This window comes from Oncorhynchus mykiss, chromosome 4 (genome assembly GCF_057628025.1).
Source record: "Oncorhynchus mykiss isolate SJ-2025 chromosome 4, ASM5762802v1, whole genome shotgun sequence".
Taxonomy (NCBI): domain Eukaryota; kingdom Metazoa; phylum Chordata; class Actinopteri; order Salmoniformes; family Salmonidae; genus Oncorhynchus; species Oncorhynchus mykiss.
The window spans coordinates 20,082,709-20,107,742 of record NC_143025.1 but is presented as its reverse complement, the minus strand read 5'-3'; the positions used below and the strand labels follow the sequence as shown (position 1 = coordinate 20,107,742).

At 47.2% G+C, this 25,034-nt stretch overlaps 1 protein-coding gene across 12 annotated transcripts in view; it reads right to left on the bottom strand.

The window, feature by feature from the left end:
* Positions 1–25,034, bottom strand: part of LOC110521463 (transducin-like enhancer protein 1) — a 45,127-nt gene that overhangs the window by 14,406 nt on the left and 5,687 nt on the right. For 4 of the 12 annotated variants that reach the window (XR_016495158.1, XM_090231378.1, XM_090231379.1 and 1 more), the window contains exons 3-8: positions 19,206–19,351; positions 6,913–6,976; positions 4,447–4,491; positions 2,884–2,946; positions 1,106–1,180; positions 220–456 (exon numbers count right to left, since the gene is read on the bottom strand). Coding sequence is in view for 11 of the 12 variants with exons in the window: in XM_090231378.1 (XP_090087504.1) it covers positions 220–456; positions 1,106–1,180; positions 2,884–2,946; positions 4,447–4,491; positions 6,913–6,976; positions 19,206–19,351 (630 nt within the window). In the remaining variant the exon portion in view is untranslated. Of the gene's footprint in view, positions 1–218; positions 457–1,105; positions 1,181–2,883; positions 2,947–4,446; positions 4,492–6,912; positions 6,977–19,205; positions 19,352–25,034 lie in introns of all 12 variants that reach the window. The other 8 variants (XM_090231383.1, XM_036968870.2, XM_090231385.1 and 5 more) reach the window with 3 other exon arrangements.

Sequence of the window (25,034 nt, the reverse complement as noted above, 5' to 3'; positions counted from 1 at the left end):
CATTCTCACACGTGGTATTTTCTTGAAATGTCTATTTCTTTAGTATATCACTATCAATTTCACACATTATTAGTCCAACCCAATCAGCTCCAACAATCTAGCCAAGCCCCAGCCTAGACCAAACCCTACACATCTCATTATTTTTCAGTCTAATCCATCCCTACCAGTCCCGTACTTCTCTATCTTGCTCCCCTTCCTGTCCCTGTCCAAGCCCATACCTCTGTGGTGCTCTGCGGCGGCTGCAGCAGCGGCAGCCTCCAGGTGGGCCCTCTCATGGCCCTCCTTGGCAGCCAGCTGGGCCCCCAGGGCCCCAGACAGAGCCAAGAGGCTGGACCCTCCGCCCAGCGCCAGGCCAGGGTGAGGGAGGCCCCCAGGATGGGGCCCCATTTGCATACTGTGCAGACCCTGCAAACCCTGGGCCACATGCTGGGAGAGGTGCTGCGCCTGCAGCTGTTGCTGAAAGGAGGAGAAAGAAGGAGAGAGAGAGAAGACAATGCAGGGTTAGAGCTGGGCTGGATGGGGGCTGTACAGGGGGGTATACAGAAAGAGGTCTGTCTCCAGTGATGCAGGAGCCCATGCATGGTGCCCTCCAAGATGGAGGGAGAGTGGAGGGAAGGAGAGTCTCCCTAGGAGAGAGAAAATCAATCCATGGAGTGCATGATTGTTAAAAAGATGTGAAAAAAGCCAAGAAAATCAGAATCTCTCAAATAATTGTATTTCTTCACATAACACTAAAATATTTTTCTTAGGCTGTAAAAATCAATGCAATGTGCAATTTGAAAGTCCTCTGGTTTGGTGAGGCCATTGGGTTGTCTCTTGGCACACAGCAGTAGCATTGTGCAGACACACAAACAGTGTCATCTTTCATCCCTCTCTCTTCTCCCTCTCCATTTCCTAACACTCATGTCAGCCTGTTCCAGTCAGACCTGCACTAAGTGACCAATTTGTCTGTCTGTGTGTGCGTGCGTGTTTGTGAACCTGTGTGTGCATGCTGGGAGGAGGGGGAATTGGCTACCCACAGAAAGCACAAACAAAATAACCGAAATAAAGATGTATGAGAGGATGAGTTAAACACTGTATGAGGTAGAGGAGGGAGTCCACGTACCCCTATCGATGCATTTAACTCCCCCATAGTCACCTGCTTGGCGCGCTCCATGGCCTGGACCACCTGTTGTTGGTGCTGTGGGACAAGCCAAGGTAACAGTGAGATGGGGAGAGGAGAAACTTAAATAAAAGTCTGCATTTTAACAAAATGTAAATACATTCAATACAAAAATGTGGTTTATATATAGCAAGGGTTGGAACCGGTTCAGGGAACAGAACCGAAAACTGGAAAATAACAATTATTTTAGGAACAGAACCCAAACCAAAAACAAAATGTATCAATACTGTTCCCGTAACAGAACCATTATTTTAAAAGCATGTGAACCGGTTAACACTAAAAACCACCATAGGCCAACACCCACCAACGTTTGATTTTGTAAATAAATTAAAAAACAGCCCCAAAAACAAATTTGTCTAGCTCCTTCCCTGACTGCCTAAATATTTGTATTTTACACTGCTCATTTGTCAGAATTGTGAAAATCAGTCTTTTTACTTTTTCCCCCCCACACCTATTCTTAACTGTAGATCCTTAGTACCCAGCCAGGCGCTAATTGGTCCCTCTCTCTCACCTCACTGAATGAATGAATGAATGACAAATGGATGAACGGGAAATAATTGTGCACTTTACCCTACAATATATTTTTAAATTAAGCCTAACTGAATGATAAGGAGGGTGAAGAGGCTGATTTAATTTAGAAAGACAATACTAATGAGAAGTTTGTTATGCCTATTTTATCAGCGGCAAATCATTTGCTCACACATCTTGCGGGTTGATACTATTCTCTTTTACGTTTTACTTCGTAAAAAGAAGCTGTTATGGGACTGTTTTATTTACTAAAACTTTATTACTAATAACATCTATTGTAAGGGAAACGAACATGTGGTACATGTTGCAGTGGGCCTTTAGAATAATGCTTGACTATCCAGCGACGCAAACGATCCCAGCCCACTGAATGAATGACAAATAGATGGAATGGGCGATAATTGTGCTTACTTCACTATTAAATTTAAATGAGGCCTAACTGAATGATGAGGGCGAAGAGGTTGATTTAATATAGAACAACAATAGTGTAATGATGAGCTAATGTTATGCCTATTTATCAGTGTTTCATTTCAATACTTTGACCACATGGCTTGTAGGTTGATACCATTCTCTTTTACATTTTACTCTGTAAAAATGACCTGTTACAGGACTGTCAAATGTATTGTAAGGGAAACCAAAACATGCTGTGTGTTGCACAGCTCTTAGTCTTTGTTTGTCTCATCCCTTGTAAATGCGAAATACATCAAGCTGAGCAATGTGCATGTTAACCGTGTTAGAATAAGGCTAAACATATCCTTGACTCTATCCAAGTTGATGAGCAGGAAAGAAACGGTGAGTCAGCCTGCACAGCTGGCTGAAGAACTACTAAAATAGTGATTTTGTCAGACAGCATAGGCAACAGCTCTATAGAGATTAGACGATGACTTGGAAAGAAATAATAATTTTAATAATGAAATCATTTTAAAGTCATGAGAAGAAATGGTTACTAAGTGATAAGCAGTAAATGGGCAATCGCTATCATCATAGGACTTATATTCATGTTTTTACTCTGTGTCACAGCATCTGTGTTAATGTATGTGTCTGCTTCCTGGCGGTACTGTACGTCAGAATGTTATACTGGGACTTCTTTGTTACGAGGAGCATGTGCACCAGTCTGTGGGTGGATGTCAGAGAGATATTGAACGTGTGTGTTACTGATGTGTTAATATGCATGACCGTGTGTATGTGTGTGTCACCTCCTGTGACAGGAAAGGGATGAGTTGGGCACAGATCACATTCAGGCGCTTGGCGATCTCCGTCTGCAGAAAAAGAGAGGGAGTGTGTGTGAGGGAGGACACTGTGTTTTTGTGTGCGCTCATCAAAGCAAAACACACCCCGAAACCTTAGCAGGGCTGGCTGCGAGGGCGAGTGTGGTAAATATTTCAGCTCTACACATCTGGTCCATGCAAATCCAAACACTGCCAGGGAACCCAGCTAAAATATTCATGGCCAGCATCTGTGTATGTGTGCCTACCTGCTGGGGGTCAGTGGGCTTAGCCATGGGCGTTTGCCTCTCTGATCCACACAGCTCTCCCTCCCTCCCCTCATTAACATAGCGGTGGCCCCCAGCAAACCTGTTAAGACCAGTAATGATATTCACGCAGAGATCATGATGACAACATCATTATGACTGGGGGTCATTAGTCTTGCTGACAGCTAGCCTCTCCTTTCTCCTCTCGCTCCGGCCGGCCACACAGCCCCACACCATTCTCTACTAAGTGATTTATTGATGCTGTGGTGAACTCCCACCCACAACCTCCTTCACACTCTTCTTCCTCTCCTTCTTGCCCCCCCCCTCCATCCGCTTCCCTCTATTCTGCAGACAGGCAGTGCCCACCCTTCAGCACTCTCCTCCATAAATCCATCAGCTCCCTCCCCAAGGAAACACAATGATTTCTTGTTAGAGAACGCCAACTACTGAATGTCATCTTCAGGAGAAAGGGAGCCAGGGAGATTGGAGAGAAGGGCAGCATGGTGGGAGGGAGAGAATGAAAATGAGAGCAAGAGAAAGAGGATAAAGAGGGGAGAACAAAATGGGAGAGTTAAATGAAAGGGGAGGCTCTTGTGCACTTGAGGAATTGACAGCCAATGAGGCAGAATGCATAAGGAGAAGGAAGAGCTAGAGAGAAAGAAAGAGAAGGAAGGAGGGTGATTTGTGTGGCTTGTCAAAATCAGAGCGATTGAGATGGCGAAACGAAGGAAGAGAGCAGACGCTCCGAAGGCAGTGACCTGATTTAAAGTGAAATTCAGCAGCATGGACTGTATACCTGCAGGAGGGAGGGAGGAAAAGACTAACAGAGATGGGCAGAGAAGGAGAGAGAGAGAGGAGGCAGTGAGAGAGGAGAGAGGAGGCAGTGAGAGAGGAGAGAAGAGGCAGTGAGAGAGGAGAGAAGAGGCAGTGAGAGAGAAAGAGGGAGATCCAGAGGAGGAGAAAGTTAGAGAAAGAGGGAGGTCAGGGAGAGAGGTCAGCAGCGGTAAGAGAGAGAATGTGAGGGGAGTAAAGAGGATGCTCCAGCTGCTTTAGGAAGAGCACATCTCTCATCTTGTCTGTCTAGAAATAAGAATTCTGTTTGCAGATCCTATTAATGCAACAGCAGCACAGTGTCATGGGTCCACCCTTGGCGGATTAGCATTTTGTGCTGGAGGCCAGTTCACTAGATTCTCCCAGCAGCATAGCATACATAACTCCTCTAGACCCAGATTGACTAGAAAGGGAGGGAGGGAGAGGGGAGATGACAATGGAAGGCGGTTGTACTCACCTGTTTGTGCATTTCAATATTAAGGCCGTAGGACATCTCGTAATACTGTAAAAATGAGTCGTAAATCGATGGTTATACATTTGCATATATGTAGATCTAAAAAGAAAATACACCTTTCAAGACTAGATGAATGGGCGAGTCATTTTGTTTCATTTATTTTGTGCCCTCAGCTCCAAGCTATGCCAACCTGGCATGTGAGCCCAGAGATGGTGTGTCAATCAATCGGTTCAGAACAAGGATGGAAAATCATCATCGGGCAGAGCTCAAATCATTTTAAAAACAGACGTCCCTTGTGACATTCTGACATGTCATTTTCAACAGGGTTGATTGAGGAGTAAGTAGTGAGTGATATATATATATATATATATATATATATATATATATATATACACATACATACAGCTGGCTGTTTGTTCTGCTGCTGTGCCAAGATTCAGAGCTGTTGCTAGGCAACTTGCAGACTCCAAAATTCAGAGCCCAAAAAAAGAAGCGAGAAATGTATAGAGTGCCAGGGCTGTGCCAGGCTACCACATAGCTCCTTTTGCAACAGTGGGGCCTGGCACCACACAGTCAGCTGCGGTTAGGGGGCTCTCTGATCACGCCTCGTCTGAACACCGCCTGCTCTAAGGGAATGTGGAGGATTACCCATATTTGGGCTGGAGACAACACGTGTGGTCCATGTGGTTTCCAGTGGGTGCGATGTTTAGTCCCTTGCCAGATGCTGGCATCAGTGGTGTTGTGTAGTCAACACACACACACACACACACACACACACACACAGCCAGTCTAACCCGAGACAGTTCCAAAAAAGGTCCAGTTGCCAGGACCACAAATTCCATCTGGACACAAATGCCCTAGAGCACACAAAAAAACAATACATACCCCAGCCTAAACATCAGTGCCACAGGTAACTACCAAAGCTGTGAATGAGACGAGAGACAAGGCAAGAAGGTCCTTCTATGCCATCAAAAGGAACATCAAATTTGACATACCAATTAGGACCTGGCTAAAAAAAAAATATACTTGAATCAGTTATAGAACCCGTTGCCCTTTATAGTTGTGAGATCTGGGGTCCGCTCACCAACCAATAATTCAAAAAAATGGAACAAACACCAAATTGAGACTACGCATGAAGAATTCTTCAAAAATATTCTGTGTACAACGTAAAACACCAAATAATGTATCCAGAGCAGAATTAGGCCGATACCCACTAACAATCAAAATCCAGAAAAGAGCCGTTAAATTCTACAACCACCTAAAAGTAAGTGATTCACAAACCTTCCATAACAAAGCCATCACCTACAGAGAGATGAACCTGGAGAAGAGTCCCCTAGGCAGGCTGGTCCTGGGGCTCTGTTCACAAACAAACAGACCCACAGAGCCCCAGGGCAGCAACACAATTAGACCCAAGAAAATCATGAGAAAAAAAAAAAAAAAAAAAGAGTAGGGAGTCTAGGAGGGGGCTGAGCACGTACCCTTGTGAAGGTAGGAAACACCTCCAATTCGCTGATCCTCAACACAGGGGCCCCACAAGGGTGTGTGCTCAGCCCCCTCCTGTACTCCCTGTTCACCCATGAATGCGTGGCGATGCACGCCTCCAACTCAATCACCAAGTTTGAAGACGACAACTGCTCCACCCACAACTGCAAGGCTCTCCAGAGGGTGGTGAGGTCTGCACGCATCACCGGGGCCAAACTATCTGCCCTCCAGGACACCTACACGACCCGATGTCACAGGAAGGTCAAAAAGATCATCAAGGACACCAACCACCCGAGTCACTGCCTGTTCACCCCGCGATCATCCAGAAGGCGAGGTCAGTACAGGTGCATCAAAGCAGGGACTGAGAGACTGAAAAACAGCTTTTATCTCAAGGCCATCAGACTGTTAAACAGCCATCAGTAACACAGAGGCTACTGCCAAATACAGACTTGGAGGGGAATGTAACCTTTATTTAACTAGGCAAGTCCGTTAAGAACAAATTCCTATTTACAATGACGGCCTACCAGGGAACAGTGGTTAACTGCCTTGTTCGGTGGCAGAATAACATTTTTTTTTCCCTCGTCAGCTTGGGGATTCGATCCAGAAACCTTTTGGTTACTGGCCCAAAGCGATTAGGCTACCTGTAAATACAATTGTAAATACAACCCATATTTATGCTAATTAATTTCCCCTTTGTACATCGTTATACACTGTATATAGACATATGACATTTGAAATGTCTTTATTCTTTTGGAACTTCTGTGAGTGTGATGTTTACTGTTAATTGGTTTTGTTTATTATCTACCTCACTTGCTTTGGCAAGTTTGTTTCCCATGCCAATAAAGCCCTTGAACTGCCTGCCTGCTCAGTGAAACACAATAAATCTCAACTCTTCTCCTGCAGACAAGAATCATCAGCATGGTGTTTGTTACAACACCCAAGGTGGAGTGGATTGAGTGTATGTTGTTGACTGTGTGAGGGTCTCACCATAACATAGTGTCTCTGGATCTCAGTCTTCTCTGTGGCCAGTTTCTCACACTCCATCTTCAAGCTGTAAGGAAGAGGTTAAGATTTACAAGAGAGCAGATACTCATATCTATATAATACACACCCTGTTCAAAAGTGTTCATACAATATCATTCAAAAAGTTCCCACGCCCACAAAGACACACAGAGCCAGAAATACACACACATTAACTAACACACACATCCATGTTTAGTAGGCAGTGCAGACACCTGCAGATAGATGTGTGCCAGCAGAGATAGGATTGGGCAGGTGACAGGACATTATCGCTTCAGAGCACACCAGGAATAGTTGAGCTCACACTTAGCGCTTGCCTCCCAGCCAGACCAGACCTGACTGCAGTCTCTCCCAGGACCAAGGTGTCATTGAAGGGCAGGGATGGGGCGCACTTCTCCCTCCCAATCTCTTCTCTCTCCATTTGTCCACCTTCACCTTCTAATTGCCCTCTGTGTGTCCCCTCCCTCTCACTATTTATCAGTCCCCTCCTCCCTCTCTTCTTCCTTCCATTTGTCCGTTTCTCCCTCTCTGACCCCTCCTCCCTCAGTCCTTCTGTCTTTGCCAAGTCACCCTGATGTGACCATGACCCACCATGGGACACCAGGAATCCTCAGCCAAGCACACACACAGCGCTCCTTTAAGGAACTAGCCATCGACCTCCCCTCCCCCGTGTCCTCTATAACACACACCCCTCCCCCGTGTCCTCTATAACACACATCCTCCCTCCTCCCCAGCCCAGGGTCGTATTTCACCCCGGCGGGCACGCTGCTGACTTGTTTGTGTGTAGCAGATTTATGCGGGGGAGAGCAGTGAGGGCCTGGGAAATTAGAATATGATTAATACTGCAACATTACCAGGCTACAACAGGTAATAACAGCACATCCGCTCCCCTTCAGAAGGCCGGCGCTGCCACCCATAATTGACTCATTTATCACCGCCAGGGAGGAGACGGGAGAGGGAGGAGATTGAGGGATGGGAGGGGCGGGTGAGAGCTCGAGGGATTAAATTCATTCCCCTGATAGATTTTATTATAGTGGAGTAGCCCCCCGCAGAGGTCCCCATGGCAGGATTTCTGAAAAGTGACAATTCTATCCGTATCCGTTCACCTAGACAAGGGCCAGGCTGGGCGTTTCCGAGGGTGACTTTCCTCAAGTTGTGTGGAGGGAAACATGCTAACACCGATGACATATACAAACACCAATCCTGGAGTTAGGAATAATTGATCTCAGACCAGGGTAAATATACTATTTTCATAATGTTTAATGGATTTACAACATGTAATTAAAGTACAGGAAACAGTCACGCTGAGTGAAGTGGTGAGCCCTTACGGAGGTTCCAGAGGACTCTCGAGTGCTGAGGGGGCAGGAGAGATGGATTCTCAGACAGGCAGGTTATCAGGAGTTGAGAAGACTGGTTCTGTATTCCATGCCTTGACAGACTGGCCTCAATGAATGCACTTTTCCACTGAACCCCAATGTCTAATTAAATCCCACAGGTCACAGACAACGCCGAAGAACATGGCTGACGTTTTACATTCTCCCAAACAATTGTGTAATTTTGTTATGTGTTTTGCGCAACTTATTTTTTTAAATGATTGTGTACTTCATGTTGCTGCTACAGGTCTCTTATGACCGAAAATAACTTCTGGACATCAGAAAAGTGATTACTCACCACGGACTGGAAGAATATCCTGCTTTCACTGGAGCAGGCCCAGATCCATACTTTTGCATGAAGAAAAGACCCCGGAAAAGGAGACGGCGGAAAAGGAGACGCCGGAAAAGGGGACGCAGACTGGGGGATCCTTCTGAGAAGCTGGAGGCGAGCGAGTAAACTCCCAATGCCTTCCATTCTACTTGCTAACGTGCAATCGTTAGAAAATCAAATTGATGAACTATTATTAAGATTATCCTACCAACGGGACATTAAAAACTCTAACATCTTATGTTTCACCGAGATGTGGCTGAACGAAAAAACAAACAAGAGCTGCCGGGATTTTCCATGCACCGGCAGAACAGAGACGCTACCTCTGGTAAGACGAGGGGTGAGGGTGTGTGTCTATTTGTCAATAACAGCTGGTGCGCGATGCCTAATATTAAAGAAGTCTCGAGGTATTGCTCGCCTGAGGTAGAATACTTTATGATAAGTTGCCAACCACCATCTACCAAGAGAGTTCTCATCGGTATTATTCGTAGCCATCTATTTCCCACCACAAAGCGAAGCTCGCACTAAGACCGCACTCAACCAACACTATAAAAAAGGCCATAAGCACATCTATCAGTCCAGTGTTTAATTGCTAAATTGTAATTATTTCGCCACTATGGCCTATTAATTGCCTTACCTCCCTAATCTTACCTCATTTGCACACACACACACACACACACGACTTAATATTCTCTATTGTGTTATTGACTGCATGTTTGTTTATTCCATGTGTAAATCTGTGTTGTTTGTGTCACACTGCTTTGCTTTATCTTGGCCAGGTCGCTGTTGTAAATGAGAACTTGTTCTCAACTAGCCAGCTGGTTAAATGAAGGTGAAAAAAAAAGCAAAGAAGAAAATGCTCACCCAGAAGCGGCGCTCCTAGTGGCCGGGGACTTTAAAGCAGGCAAAATTAAAACAGTTTTACCATATTTTTACCAGCATGTCACATGTGCAACTATGGGGGGGGGGAACAAATCCTAGACCTTTACTCCACACACAGCGATGCATACAGCGCTCTCCCCCGCCCTCCATTTGGCAAATCTGACCACAATTCTATCCTCCGGATTTCTGCTTACAAGCGAAAACTAAAGCAGGAAGTACCAGTGACGCGCTCAACACAGAAGTGGTCAGATGACACGGATGCTACACTACAGGACTGTTTTGCTAGCACAGACTGGAATATGTTCTGGGATTCATCCAATGGCATTGAGGAATACACCACCTCAGTCATTGGCTTCATCAATAAGTGCGTTGATGACATCGTCCCCACAGTGAATCATATCCCAACCAGAAGCCAAGGCTAGAGCTTTCAAGGAGTGGGAGACTAATCTGGACGCTTATAAGAAATCCCGCTATGCCCTCAGAAAACCATCAAACAAGCAAAGCATCAACACCGGATTAAGATTGAATCCTACTACACCGGTTCTGATGATCGTCGGATGTGGCAGGGCTTGAAAACTATTACGGACTACAAAGGGACTCTCAGACGCGAGCTTCCCAGTGACACAAGCTTACCAGACAAGCTAAATGTATTTTATGTTCACTTCGAGGCAATCAACACTGAAGCATGCACGAGAGCACCAGATGTTCTGGATGGCTGTGTGATAATGCTCTTGGTAACCGATGTGAGCAAAACCTTTAAATAGGTCAACATTCAAAGCCGCTGGGGCAGACGGATTACCAGGACGTGTACTCAAAGCATGCGCGGACCAACTGTCAAGTGTCTTCACTGACATTTTCAACCTCTCCCTGACAGAGTCTATAATACCTACATGTTTCAAGCAGACCACCATAGTTCCTGTGCCCAAGGAAGCGAAGGTAACCTGCCTAAATGAATACCGCCCCGTGGCACTCACGTCGGTAGCCATGAAGTGCTTTGAAAGGCTGATCATGGCTCACATCAACAGCATCCTCCCAGACACCCTAGGTCCACTCCAATTCGCATACCACCCCAACAGATTACGCAATCTCAAACACACTCCACACTGCCCTTTCCCATCTGGACAAATGGAACACCTGTGAGAATGCTGTTCATTGACTACAGCTCAGCATTCAACACCATAGTGGCCACGAAGCTCATCACTAAGCTAAGGACCCTGGGACTAAACACCTCCCTCTGCAACTGGATCTTGGACTTCCTGACAGGTCGTCCCCAGGTGGTAAGAGTAGGCTTCAATACGTCTGCCACACTAATCCTTAACACTGGGGCCCCTCAGGGGTGTGTACTTAGTCCCATCCTATATTCCAAGTTCACCCACAACTGCATGGCCAAACACGACTCCAACACCATCATTAAGTTTGCTGACGACACAACAGTGGTAGGCCTGATCAGCGACAACGATGAGACAGCCTACAGGGAGGAGGTCAGAAGTGTGGTGCCAGGACAACAACCTTTCTCGCCATGTGAGCAAGACAAAGGAGTTGATCGTGGACTACAGGAAAAGGCGGGCTGAACAGGCCCCCATTAATATCAACGGGGCTGTAGTGGAGCAGATGGAGTTTCAAGTTCTTTAGTTTGTTGGTGATGTGGACACCATGGTCCAAACATACCAAGAAAGTCGTGAAGAGGGCACAACAAAACCTTTCCCCCCTAAGGAGACTGAAAAGATTTGGCATGGGGCCCCAGATCCTCAAAAAGGTTCAAAAGCTGCACCATTGAGAGCATCCTGTCAAAGGAAAGCCCATAAAACTGTCAGAGACTCCAGTCAACCAAGTTAGACTGTTTTCTCTGCTACCGCAAGGAAAGCGGAGGCAGGGCTTTCTCCTATAGAGCTCCATTTTTATGGAATGGTCTGCCTACCCATGTGAGAGACACAAACTCGGTCTCAACCTTTAAGTCTTGACTGAAGACTTATCTCTTCAGTGGGTCATATGATTGAGTGTAGTCTGGCCCAGGAGTGTGAAGGTGAACGGAAAGGCTCTGGAGCAACGAACCGCCCTTGCTGTCTCTGCCTGGCCGGTTCCCCTCTTTCCACTGGGATTCTCTGCCTCTAACCCTATTACAGGGGCTGAGTCACTGGCTTACTAGCGCTCTTTCATATCGTCCCTAGGAGTGGTGCGTCACTTGAGTGGGTTGAGTCACTGATGTGATCTTCCTGTCTGGGTTGGCGCCCCCCCTTGGGTTGTGCCGTGGCGGAGATCTTTGTGGGCTATACTCGGCCTTGTCTCAGGATGGTAAGTTGGTGGTTAAGGTATCCCTCTAGTGGTGTGGGGGCTGTGCTTTGGCAAAGTGGGTGGGGTTATATCCTTCCTGTTTGGCCCTGTCCGGGGGTGTCATCGGATGGGGCCACAGTGTCTCCTGACCTCTCCTGTCTCAGCCTCCAGTATTTATGCTGCAGTAGTTTGTGTCGGGGGGCTAGGGTCGGTTTGTTATATCTGGAGTACTTCCCCTGTCCTATCCGGTGTCCTGTGTGAATTTAAGTATGCTCGCTCTAATTTTCCTCTTTTTCTCTCTCGGAGGACCTGAGCCCTAGGACCATGCCTCAGGTCTACCTGACATGATGACTCCTTGCTGTCCCCAGTCCACCTGGCCGTGCTGCTGCTCCAGTTTACACTGTTCTGCCTGTGATTATTATTATTTGACCATGCTGGTCATTTATGAACATTTGAACATCTTGGCCATGTTCTGTTATAATCTCCACCCGGCACAGCCAGAAGAGGACTGGCCACCCCACATAGCCTGGTTCCTCTCTAGGTTTCTTCCTAGGGAGTTTTTTTTCTAGACACCGTGCTTCTACACCTGCATTGCTTGCCGTTTGGGGTTTTAGGCACAGCACTTTGAGATATCAGCTGATGTACGAAGGGCTATATAAATACATTTGATTTCAGTGAAATACGGAACAGTTCCGTATTTTATCTAACAGATGGCATCCCTAAAGTCTAAATATTGCTGTTAAAAATTGCACAATCTTCAATGTTATGTCATAATTACTTAAAATTCTGGCAAATTAGTTTGCAATGAGCCAGGCGGCCTAAACTGTTGCATATACCCTGACTCTGCGTGCAATGAACTCAAGAGAAGTGACACAATTTCACCTGGTTAATATTGCCTGCTAACCTTTCTTTTAGCTAAATATGCAGGTTTAAAAATATATACTTCTGTGTATTGATTTTAAGAAAGGCATTGATGTTTATGGTTAGGTACACGTTGGAGCAACTACAGTCCTTTTTCGCGAATGCGCACCGCATCGATTATATGCAGCGCAGGACATGCTAGATAAACTAGTAATATCAACCACCATGTGTAGTTATAACTAGTGATTATGATTGATTGATTTTTATAAGGTAAGTTTAAATGCTAGCTAGCAACTTCCCTTGGCTTCTTACTGCATTCGCGTAACGGGCAGGCTCCTCGTGAGGCAGGTGGTTAGAGCGTTGGACTAGTTAACCGTAAGGTTGCAAGATTGAATCCTCGAGCTGACAAGGTAAAAATCTGTCATTCTGCCCCTGAACAAGGCAGTTAACCCACCGATCCAAGGCCGTCTTTGAAAGTAATAATGTGTTCGCAACTGACTTGCCACATTAAATAAAGTTGTAAAAAAAGAAATCTGCAAAGTCGGTGTCCAAAATTACTGATTTCCGATTGTTATGAAAACTTGAAATCGGCCCTAAATAAATCGGTCATTCCGATTAATCGGTCGACCTCTACATTAGGACTGCTGAACAATTCATAAAAATCGCCACCGGGCAATTTACACTGACCCCCTTTGTACACTGCTGCTACTCGCTCTTTGTTTGTTACCTATGCCCCACCTATATGTACAGATAACCTCAACTAGCCTGTACCCCCGCACATTGACTCGGTACCGGTGCCCCTGGTAAAGAGGGGCAAAAAAGTATTTAGTCAGCCACCAATTGTGCAAGTTCTCCCACTTAAAGATGAGGCCTGTAATTTTCATCATAGGTACACTTCAACTATGACAGACAAAATGAGAAAGAAAATCCAGAAAATCACATTATAGGATTTTTTATGAATTTATTTGCAAATTATGGTGGAAAATTACTATTTGGTCACCTACAAACAAGCAAGATTTCTGATTCTCACAGACCTGTAACTTCTTCTTTAAGAGGCTCCTCTGTCCTCCACTCGTTACCTGTATGAATGGCACCTGTTTGAACTTATCAGTATAAAAGACACCTGTCCACAACCTCAAACAGTCCACTGTATATAGCCTCGTTATTGTTATTCTTATTGTGTTATTTTTTATTTTTTAGCCAACTTGGTAAATATTTTCTTCTTGAACTGCACTGTTGGTTAAGGGCTTGTAAGTAAGCATTTCACAGTGAAGTCCACACTTGTCGTATTCGGCGCATGTGACAAATAAAGTTTGATTAGATTTATTTTATTTGGACATACACCCTTCCCTTGTAATGTTTGACCTTTATCAGCCCATCTATAGCATACAACAGCAGAGGAATATACCGCACAAATACAGGCAAATGTATTCAGATTTTTATTGTGAATTTAGCACAGAAGATAGGATCACATTCAAAAAAATATGTCACAATTCTCTCCTAGTGTGTATGGGGGGGGTGAATTTCATGTAGAAATTATTGCCTGTAATAATTAGTCCATGGCTCAGACAGAGGTGATGTGCATAGAAAGGAGTGGATGGTGTGTAGATTGAGAGAGAAAGATTAATTGCTCCGTTCTGAACACCCCCTGATCCGACCAGCATAAGTTATGAATCGGTTCAAACCCCGAAAAACGTAATTGTTCATATAGTTCCTTTTCGTTCATTTAAGCTGTGAAATCAACATCGTTTTCACATTTAGCTCATTAAATTCATCCTACCAATTAGCACAACTAGAGCAGCTTGCTATGGAACGTGTAAGGTAGTTGTTTACACGTTTAATTGGTCAGTTAAGTGCAGGTCTGAGATGCGACAGAAATTTCACGGGTGAGTAGAGGGGGATGAAAATAACTTCACTGAATTACAGAATGATATACTAAATAGGAGGAACATTTTTTGTGAATAACATAATTAACCAGTTCAAGATATGAAAATAGTGGTTCTGTTCCAGAATACTAGAGGACATGATGGTTTTGTTCCTGGAGAAATGTAGTCATTTCCCAAATGTTGGGGTTTGTTCCCTGAACCGGTTTCAACCCCTGGTAGAGATAGTAGAAAGAGAGAGAGAGAAACACAGTGTGAGTGTAAGACAGAGAAATAGAGAGAGAAAGAGTGATATGGAGTCTGCTACATGTCAGCATGCTCTGCCCATCTCTCCCTCACGGTGACAGCAGATAAGATGATCATCGGAATGCGCTACGAATCTGTAGCCTGCCAGCACTCAGACAGCTCTGTCAGCAGAGCACCATTACCCCAAGCACGCACACACACACGTGCCACCAGACCTACACTAAATACACACAAATGCATGTTTGTGCACTGCAGTGCCCACACGCACGATCACATTACCTCAATCAAAACAAACGTGGTCTCATTAAAATACCATAGTGTACTACCGGGTGGCGCGGTGGTCTAAGGCACTACATCGCAGTGCCACCAGAGACTGATTTCGAGCCCAGGCTCTGTCACAGCCGGGAGGTCCATGGGGCGACGCACAATTGGCTGGTAGGGATATCCTTGTCTCATCGTGCACTAGCGACTCCTGTGGCGGGCCGGGCGCAGTGCACGCTGACCAGGTCGCTAGTTGTATGGTGTTTCCTTCGACTCATTGGTGTGGCTGGCTTCCGGGTTAAGAAGCAGTGCGGCTTGGTTGGGTTGTGTTTCGGAGGACGCATGGCTCCCGACCTTCGTCTCTCCTGAGCCCGTACGGGAGTTGTAGCGATGAGACAAGACAGTAACTATCAATTGGATACCACGAATTTGGGGAGAAAAAGGGGGTAAAAAATACCATAGTGTATTGCATTGTTCCAATGTGTGTCAGAGCTATAGCAGCAGGTGCCTCTACCTCTCCTACCCATACACCTGCCTGGGGTTCATTAGGCCACGCAATGGAATGTTTCAAAACGTCTTGTAACAGAACATTTAAATGAGCGATTCTTATTGGATAAGTCCAGGTCGTCGTCTTCACCTTGTTCCCAATGAGCGCGTGTCAAGGCTCGGACACAAAACGCCTCACTGACAGCTAGAGGGAAATTAATATACACAACAAATGCACGCGTGTAGCAAAGTCTTATGAATAGCGTATGGTGTGGAGTAGGACAGGCCGGCTGGTGTGGAGTAGGACAGGCCGGCTGGCGTGGAGTAGGACAGGCCGGCTGGCGTGGAGTAGGACAGGCCGGCTGGCGTGGAGTAGGAAAGGCCGGCTGGCGTGGAGTAGGAAAGGCCGGCTGGCGTGGAGTAGGACAGGCCGGCTGGCGTGGAGTAGGACAGGCCGGCTGGCGGATGGCTGTTCGTGTTGTGCTCGGGGTACATTAAGGCCATTTACCCCCTCCAGTTGTGTGGATGTTCATTTTACATCTAATTCATTATTAATGAGTTTTTCCTCTGCAGTAACACAGCACATTTCCCCTCCATCTCAGTCCCCCCCTCATCTCGTCCTCTCTTTTAAACCCCCAGCGCTCCACTCAGTGTAGCCTTTCAAGGGTGGGGGCAGTGCTCTTTGTACTAACTAGCATGTGTGAGTTTACAGTAAAGACAGTGTGCACACATGAGACTAGTTTACTGTACAGACGGTCCTTTCATGAATACATGCTCAGACCCACCCTGCTCACTTAAGCACCAACCAGTAACCACCAAACACATGCTCAGTCACACACAATCCCACAAAGACAGGCTGTGCCACACACACAAACAACCCTGAACCACAAACCTTGAGACAGACATAAACCCAATGTTCCATCCGCTCACACAGTTGTTTTGAGCACAGTCCTGGTATCAAAACAGTGTGATCCTGTCAGAGCAGGAGAGAGAAGTGGGTACTCTGTTCTCTGAGTGGCAGCATGGTAACAGTATGAGCCTCTCCTCCACTCTAGACCTCCATACACAACATCAACACACTATGTTAGATGTGTGTCGGAGCTGACGTTCGTATGGAAACAGTGTTTCTATGTCACACATTCCCCAGTCAAGACAGATCCGTGTGTGTGTGTGTGTAGAGAGAATTACTGTAATGAGAGCCCCATGTCAGCAACTCCCTCCAGTCTGCTGATTAGAGGTTGTGTAAAGAGCAGCTGCAGAACACACACACAACTAACTTGGCAGGCACAAACAAGTTCATTTCATGCAGTAGCAAGTGACCCACACATCTAGCTAGGTTTAATGAATGTCTTCCTCTATGGGGTCCGGATACTGTATCTTGTATCACACACACAAAGAACAAGAGGGTCAAACACACACAGAAAGAAAGAGACACCAGGAAAGACACATAGCCCATTACTCCTAATCCCTTTACCTTGGTCTCTTTCCTGCCTCCTAATCCACTTAAGCAACAACCATCAGGCTCCAGCCACGATCAATAAGGCCAAAATACTAACCTAAACCCTGCTATTTCTAACCCAGGTCTGAGTGTGAGGCTGCATTCAGCTTGTCAGTCTGTCCACTCGGGTGTGTGTGCGTGCCATGCGTTTTAACCTAGAGTAAGACTGATTAGTCTGTCAGTAATAGGTGAGTGTGTGCTCATAAGATCCTCTGCGGCGAGAGACCTGCCGCTTTCCTGTCTGTCTGCTGAGGGATGCTAAGCAGGTCACCCCTAATCCAATAGACTGGTGTCTGTCCTAAACATGCATTGAATAACACTATGTGTGTGGCTCGCTGCCGCAGAATGCTTAAGTCGAATCTAGAATCTGCCAAAGAATGCAATTTATAGTTGGGGGATAATGAATTCAGGGTTAATCTAGCAAGCTTGATTCTTGCCAATTCATATTTAGTTTATATTAAATGCAGACTGTACCTACATGTACATATTACCTCAATTATGTCTACTCCCTCGTACCCCTGCACATCTACTCGGTACCGGTACTCCTTGTATATAGTTTCGTTGCTGTCATTTTATTGTGTTACCATCTCCCTTTTTGCAATATTTTGACTTTTTGGCTCTGCATTGTTGTGAAAGGGCTTGTGAGAAAGCAGTGGCTTGTGAGTCCCCCAGTGACTTTTGGGTGATTATGGGATCTCTGTTCTCATTGGGGTTCCAAAGCCTTCTATTTTAAGTTAATTGCCATCATTAATGTATTTTAGCCAGGTTCCGATGACATAGTAGACAACTCTCTCTGTATTCAATTGAGGTGTCTGATATTGGCAGCAAGGTCATCATGATGCTTTGACAGGGAACATACATTAGCTAGGAGGATAGTTGGAGAGGTGGGTGGCTTTTTCTGGCTCTGACGTGTTGCCTCACTACGCCCTTCTTGTCTTTCCATTTAATCCGGTATGTCTGGAAAACACTCCCTCTCCCCATTCAAAGTGTGCCTTAGCAGGATTAGCCCGTCCTTCTTGTAGCAGAGCACATCTCTGTTCCCCAGGGAGCTCCAGCCTCCAGGTGATCCCCAACACTACGCATTTGATAAGGAAGAAGCATGTTGAGATTGCCAGAAGGTTGAGTTCGATGTTTCTGAACGTACACTTTATAATCCACAAAGGGGTAGGGGAATTATCCACATTAAGGTATCACATAGAACAAGAAAATGTGCAGGGGACCCACACATTTTAAAAAAAACATTTTTTAAATTGCTGGCTTGTTTGAGAGAAACGAGTCACCGCCATGCAGCGCCACTGGAAGATATATCTGGAATCAGCCAGGCCTGTTTGAACGCTGGCCCCCTGTTTGTATAGGGAGCCTTTCATCCGGGAGCTGGGTTGAGGGAGAGGGGGCCATACAATAGAAGTTAGCTGGAGGAGAGGGTGGATGAGCTGATTCTGGCTGGTCGAATCAAAGCGGGGGACCGTGTGAAGGTGTGCCAAGAGAACAGAGAGAGGCAGAGCAGGCTGGGAGGCAGGCTGGGACGACACTGACAGCTAGAGGCCCACAGTCAAAGCCAGTCAGGCCAGCTCGGTCTACATTCTTACACATCAACCACACATATAGACATACAGGAAGACACACACTGAAATGCACACATACATGTTGGAATATTGTTATGTAGTCTCAATCTTCTGAAAGTCCTTAACAACAGAGCCCCAACCCATCCCCAATGCCCAGCAGCCTACAGAAGGAAAACTCTCTCAAAGCCTTGAAACGCATAAAAAACTACTCGTGTACAGTTAACGACATCCAGAAGATGCACGTTCCAGTTCATCAACAAACATAAAGGATGAAGAAAGCCTGTGAGCCTCCATCCATTGTTGTGGTTTTCCCCGTTTCCTTTCCGTGGCCCGTTTCTCCAATGTACTCTCTCACTTCTCCTCCCTCTTCCTCCCCCTCAGTACAAGCTGAGGTTGGGTCAAGTGGGCGTTCTACAACAGCTCTAGTATATAACCAACCCACTCCTGCCTCTGGTCATGGTAGCCTAATAAGATGTTAAGCAGCTCTCCAAACCCTCGTGGCCCCTGTGAGCTACATAAGCTGTAAACTAGCACATAAACAAACACGCACACAGAGAGAGCGAAAAGGCTGGCGTGTTGAGTTGGGTACTAGGGGAGGTTGTGTACCTGTGGTACTGGGTCTGGAGGAACTGGAACTCCTCCTTGATGCGGTCCAGGGTCTCTGGGTAGGTGAGCTTTAGGGCCTGGGGGGCTCCCGAGGCTGCAGCTGCCGCCGCAGACGCTGAAGACCCAGGGGGTGGCTGGAGAGGTGCCTACGCAGAAAGACAATAAGCACTGTGAGCATATCTTGTCAAAAGTGTGAACATCTTTCAGACTCTATATACAGGTCACTGACAAAATAAACGATACACCAACATAAAGTTTCTTAATAGGGCATTGGGCCACCATGAGCCAGAACAGCTTCAATGCACCTTGACATAGATTCTGTAACTCTATCGGAAGGATGCAACACTATTCTTAGACAACAAATTCTAGAATTTGGTGTTTTATTGATGGTGGAAAATAGTGTGTTCAACTGTGTGTTCAACTGGGTTGAGATCTGGTGACAGACGGCCATGGCATATGGTTTACATCGTTTTCATTGGGGCGGCAGGGTAGCCTAGTGGTTAGAGCATAGGACTAGTAACCGAAAGGTTGCAAGTTCAAATCCCCAAGCTGACAAGGTACAAAATCTGTCGTTCTGCCCCTGAACAGGCACTGTTCCTAGGCCGTCATTGAAAATAAGAATTTGTTCTTAATTTGTTAATTTGTTCTTGCCTAGTAAAATAAATTTAAAAAAAATACTCATCAAACCATTCCCGTGGTTGCAGCATTTTTATGCATGACGGGATGTTAATTGATTAATCAACTCAGGAATCACTCCTGTGTGGAAGCACCAGCTTTCAATATACTTTGTATGTTTCATTTACTCAAATGTTTCCATTAATTTGTCAGTTACCTGTACATAACCAGTATGTTTTGTGGTGATTTGATAATAATGTTATACCTGTACACGTTTTATCACTGCGTGTTTACATTCCAAGTCAGGTCAACGTCCTTCATGTATGACTCTAATACCAGATGTATGCCCAACACTAGTCATCTCTGTGTGTGGGTCCTATGAGAGATGTGATTGTATGCATGGGGAACAGTTGTTGTGAGCTGGAGAACCATGATGAGTTTCCTGGAGCTGAAGAACAAAGCTGAAAGACTCGGAGGGGTGTAAGCACAGAGAGGGGGGGGGGGGGGGGGGTGAGACTGTCGGGAAACCAGGAGAGGCCAGGGGAGACAGGAACCATTGTGATGGGACAAAAAAAAGTGTCAGGGCCAGATGTGTGAGGGGAACCGGGAGGGAGGGGAGAACAAGGGGCTCTTGACCAAATTAAGACACTTGTTTAATATTAAGTCTGGGTTGAAAGGAAGGAAGGAGAGAGGGAGAATAGCTAGGACCCCATCAGGAGTAGCACCCCCGGTAGCCTGGCCCTCCTCTCTCTGGAGTAGCACCCCCGGTAGCCTGGCCCTCCGCTCTCTGGAGTAGCACCCCCGGTAGCCTGGCCCTCCCCTCTCTGGAGTAGCACCCCCGGTAGCCTGGCCCTCCCCTCTCTGGAGTAGCACCCCCGGTAGCCTGGCCCTCCTCTCTGGTCCCTCTCTGCGGGGCTTCGAGCAATTAGTTAGCAGGGCCTCAGAGGTAATGCTGCAGGACAGCCAGACAATGGGCCGGACCTTGGGCTAGCGACTGTCTGTCTGTCTCGGTCTCTGTCAATGGAGGCCCACCCCTCCGCCCTGGTGCTAAAGCTACATTGAAGGATATACGACAGGCCGTTCACACCACTGCTCTCTTTAATGAGAACAGAAGTGGTGTGTGTGTGTGTGTGTGTGTGTGTGTGTGTGTCTAGAGGAAATAATTGAGTGGGTATAGCTCCACTCATGGGCCCTATGCAGAAAAATGTTATTGGTTTATAAAGTGACATTAGTCACATTAAGTAGATCGCTTGTTCGTTCTGCTGGATTCCCTGGTGGAGGGGGAAACTGGAGAAGGGAGAGGTCAAGAGAGAGGACATATGGAACTCAGCGCTCGGTCCTGCATGTGACTGCACTGTGGATCTGCACAGCACCGCTAAAAGCAGGTGTGGGTTAGTATGACATAGGCAGACAATATATATTCATCGTCATAGTAAGGATGAAGCCAGAGCTGGAATGTGAAGCTAACTGAAGCCGGCAAGCTTTAGAAAACCCAGAGTAGATCTAGCTTAAATCGTAGTACACCCCTCAGGTCCACTGAGGTTCAAGAGAGGGGCTGCTCATTGTTCCAGCCTCTAACGAGCTCCTCTCCCCTGCCTGCTTGCCTGGCTGCCTGCGCTCCAACTCAATCTGCTGGCCAGATCCTCTTCCTGAGCACAGGCAGGGGCACACAGACTCCCTCGCTCTCACACACACACACACCAATTACTCTTCACAGGCCAGAGAAAGGCGCCTCAGGAACAAGAGCGCCAAGGCCATTTTGTAGGAGGCGAGGGAGGTAAGGAGGGGGAGGGGAATAATTCTGCCCTTCTCTCTCCACCTTCCACTCCCTGTTTTCTTGTTTTTCACCTCAGTGTGTATGCGCGCGCGCTGGAGAACAGGTGCAGAGAGCCTTTTTGAGACAGAAATGGGGAGTGTGGGATTGAGGCTGACCCAGTAGTTGAGTTCGGTGATGGGGGAGATTTATGAAGACAGAGGAAACTGCTGCCTGGGCTTCTGCTAACATCAGCCATTCTGGCTCTGATGCCCAGGTGCTGTTATGATTCAGGCCAACGTCAGAATAGGTGCCTGCAGGTACACAGCAGACCCCTGTGGCCCCTCACAGAAACAACAATATGAAAGAGTGGAATGCTGCAGAGCAGACCCTCGCATTAGCTGTCAGTCAGATGACTCACTGATCCCTCTACCTCACTGGTCAGCTGCTCTGGTTTAGTGTGTGATGTCAGAGGTCACACTGCTGACCTGATCACCATTGGATTACCCAATCACCCACCCAGGCATCCAGCCAGATAGGACTCAAAAATGTACTCAACTCTCAAGTACAATACTCCAACTAATCCTGTTTGTCCCTATAGGAAGTCAGGGAATGTGCCAAGCTCCAAACAGCCATATTCCACCGTGCCATGAAGAGCCAGAGGCTAGAGAGCACCATCAGGGTAAAGGAACCATAGGCAGTCAGGTGGCTGATCAGATAGCAGCCTTCCTCCCTGAGTCCCCTGGTAATCTGCCCTGGTCCAGCTCAGCAAGGAATACATTGTAGTGATTAAATCAGGCCCCAGCTGGGAGCAGTAGTGGTGGAAAGGAGAAGAGGTGAAGAGGCATCCCGGGACAGTAATGGCTCTAATCAGGCCTAAGTTGTCTTTAATGGGCCTATAAAATAGGCTGGAGGAAGGCCTACAGGGACACCCCAGCCAGGGAAGACAGCCGCTAGGTGCTGGGCTAGGCTGGGCAGCACACACAACCTGCTGCTGCAAATGACTGATGCTTCATATAGAGAGTCTGGCTGCTATTAAAGTCCTACATGTTAACACACACACAAACAAACAGAGAGAGAGCGCGAGACATGCACACACAGAGACAGACATGCACAGACACACACCCTCTAAGGAACAGTGGGTGTGGCATTCCCTGCATGCAATCAATGTTGTTTTCCTTTTACTCCTTCTAATTAAACCAAATAGCACTAAACCACTATGACCTCACATCCCTTGATTCTCCCCAAAACACACACGACGCAACACGCCCACACACACACACAAAAGGTGAAGCCCCTTGAAGACTTCAGTCCTTTATGTTACCTGCAGTTCTATGCCAAGCAGTCTTCTCCCAGTCTCCAACAGCATAAGAACTGGGAACCAATCTAGCCAACAAACCATCCTGCTAATTACACTGTGCCTTCCCACAGAGCCGATTGTTCCGAGTAAACAGCCACCATGCTCCCTCACTGCTGGGGCACTACCTGCCTGTCTGCCTGCCCGTCTCTGGGGACACAGTAGTGGGAAGGAGGGCACGGCAGACCTATCCCCAGCCCCCAGCTGGAGAACCATAGAAGAGTAACAGCCCCCTGCCCCCCTCCACTCTCACCCAAGCATTCCCCTACTGATTTAAACAACTGTGAAACATGGCAATATATTGTCCTTGCAGAAAGCTTTTGAAGTTCAAGCCTCATATCAAATTATTCAAATACGATAGTCAACAAACCAGTTATTTGCATTTTAAAGCACCTCTGTGGGTGGATGGCGTGCACGCACGCGCACACAAATACACATAGACAAACACACGCACACAATTGATCACAAGCGCCAGGATCTCTCTGCTGTGATGTGGGAGTGAATGAGAGAGAAATGCCCCAGTTCTCTCTAAGGGGAGGGCTGCTAGGCACCACTTTCATTTGCGCTACACCTTTCTTTTTCCCCCTCGCTCCTGAAAGCTTGTTATTCAAATGTCCCCGCTGTCAGTGTATATAGGCGGTGCATAACTGTTTGGTTGTCAGCTGTGTTAATTGCTGTAAGTACCTTCCTTTATTAGGTAACCCACCCACAGCCGGTTTGTTCTTTCCATGGCTCAGACTTAAGCGCCACACCTCCAGAGCTGGTTTAAACCTTGCCCAAAAACCTCTCCTCTGGCAGGCAGGCGGCCATCTAATCGAACACTGGAAATGAAGAGCTAAGCAAGCTGGGTTACCTGGCGCTTCCCTCCTAGCCCATCACTCCCCGGCGCTTCCCTCATTGCCCATCACTACCCGGCGCTTCCCTCCTAGCCCATCACTCCCCTGCGCTTCCCTCCTAGCCCATCACTCCCCGGCGCTTCCCTCATTGCCCGTCACCCCCCGGCGCTTCCCTCATAGCCCGTCACCCCCCTGCGCTTCCCTCATTGCCCGTCACTCCCCGGCGCTTCCCTCCCAGCCCGTCACTACCCGGCGCCTCCCTCCCAGCCCATCACTACCCGGCGCTTCCCTCCCAGCCCATCACTCCCCGGCGCTTCCCTCCCAGCCCATCACTCCCCGGCGCTTCCCTCCCAGCCCATCACTCCCCGGCGCTTCCCTCCCAGCCCATCACTCCCCGGCGCTTCCCTCCCAGCCCATCACTACCCGGCGCTTCCCTCCCAGCCCATCACTACCCGGCGCTTCCCTCCCAGCCCATCACTACCCGGCGCTTCCCTCCCAGCCCATCACTCCCCGGCGCTTCCCTCCCAGCCCATCACTCCCCGGCGCTTCCCTCCCAGCCCATCACTCCCCAGTGCTGCTGAAGTGGACCTGTCCAGAATCAGCCCAGTGGGAGTCCTGGATCAATCGGGGTCTGATGGGAAAGCAGGAGGGTCTGCTGACTGGGCCAACGGAGCTCCAGGAGCCTGCTGGCATTACTGGACCTCAGAGGAACAGGGGGGTGGGGGTGGAATGGATGCATGTACAAACAGAACTCTTAATCATTAGGTGTGATTGTAGATGTACACTCTACAGCCAGACCTGTGTAGTGTGGTGCATTTCCATAAGCAGAGTTTGGTTCGGTGAGCTGACTCTGGTGGACGTCTTACTGCCGACATTGTCGTGCGATTCTACATGTAGAATCGGTTTGCAAATTACGTCCAGCACTCTGCTCAGAGGTGCTAAGTACTCTTGGCCGGCAAACGCTACCGGTAAATGGAACTGGATGCTAAGCATTGAGAACAGCAGTGCTGACACATCTACTACTAGTCCGCATTATGCTGATTTCCAAGAACTGTAAGGTGGAGCTGGTCTCCTTGGTCAGGCTATACTAAGCAGTCTGCCTGCCACAGCAAAATGTTATCAAATAAATGTCTCACTGCTATGTAACAAAAATGAGGAAATATGTTTCACACATCTGCATGTCAGGTGTTTACCTAAACATTAATTGAACTTCATTCATTGTATGGCTTCCCAACATTTTGAAAAAAGTCAAATAAATCATAAGAACG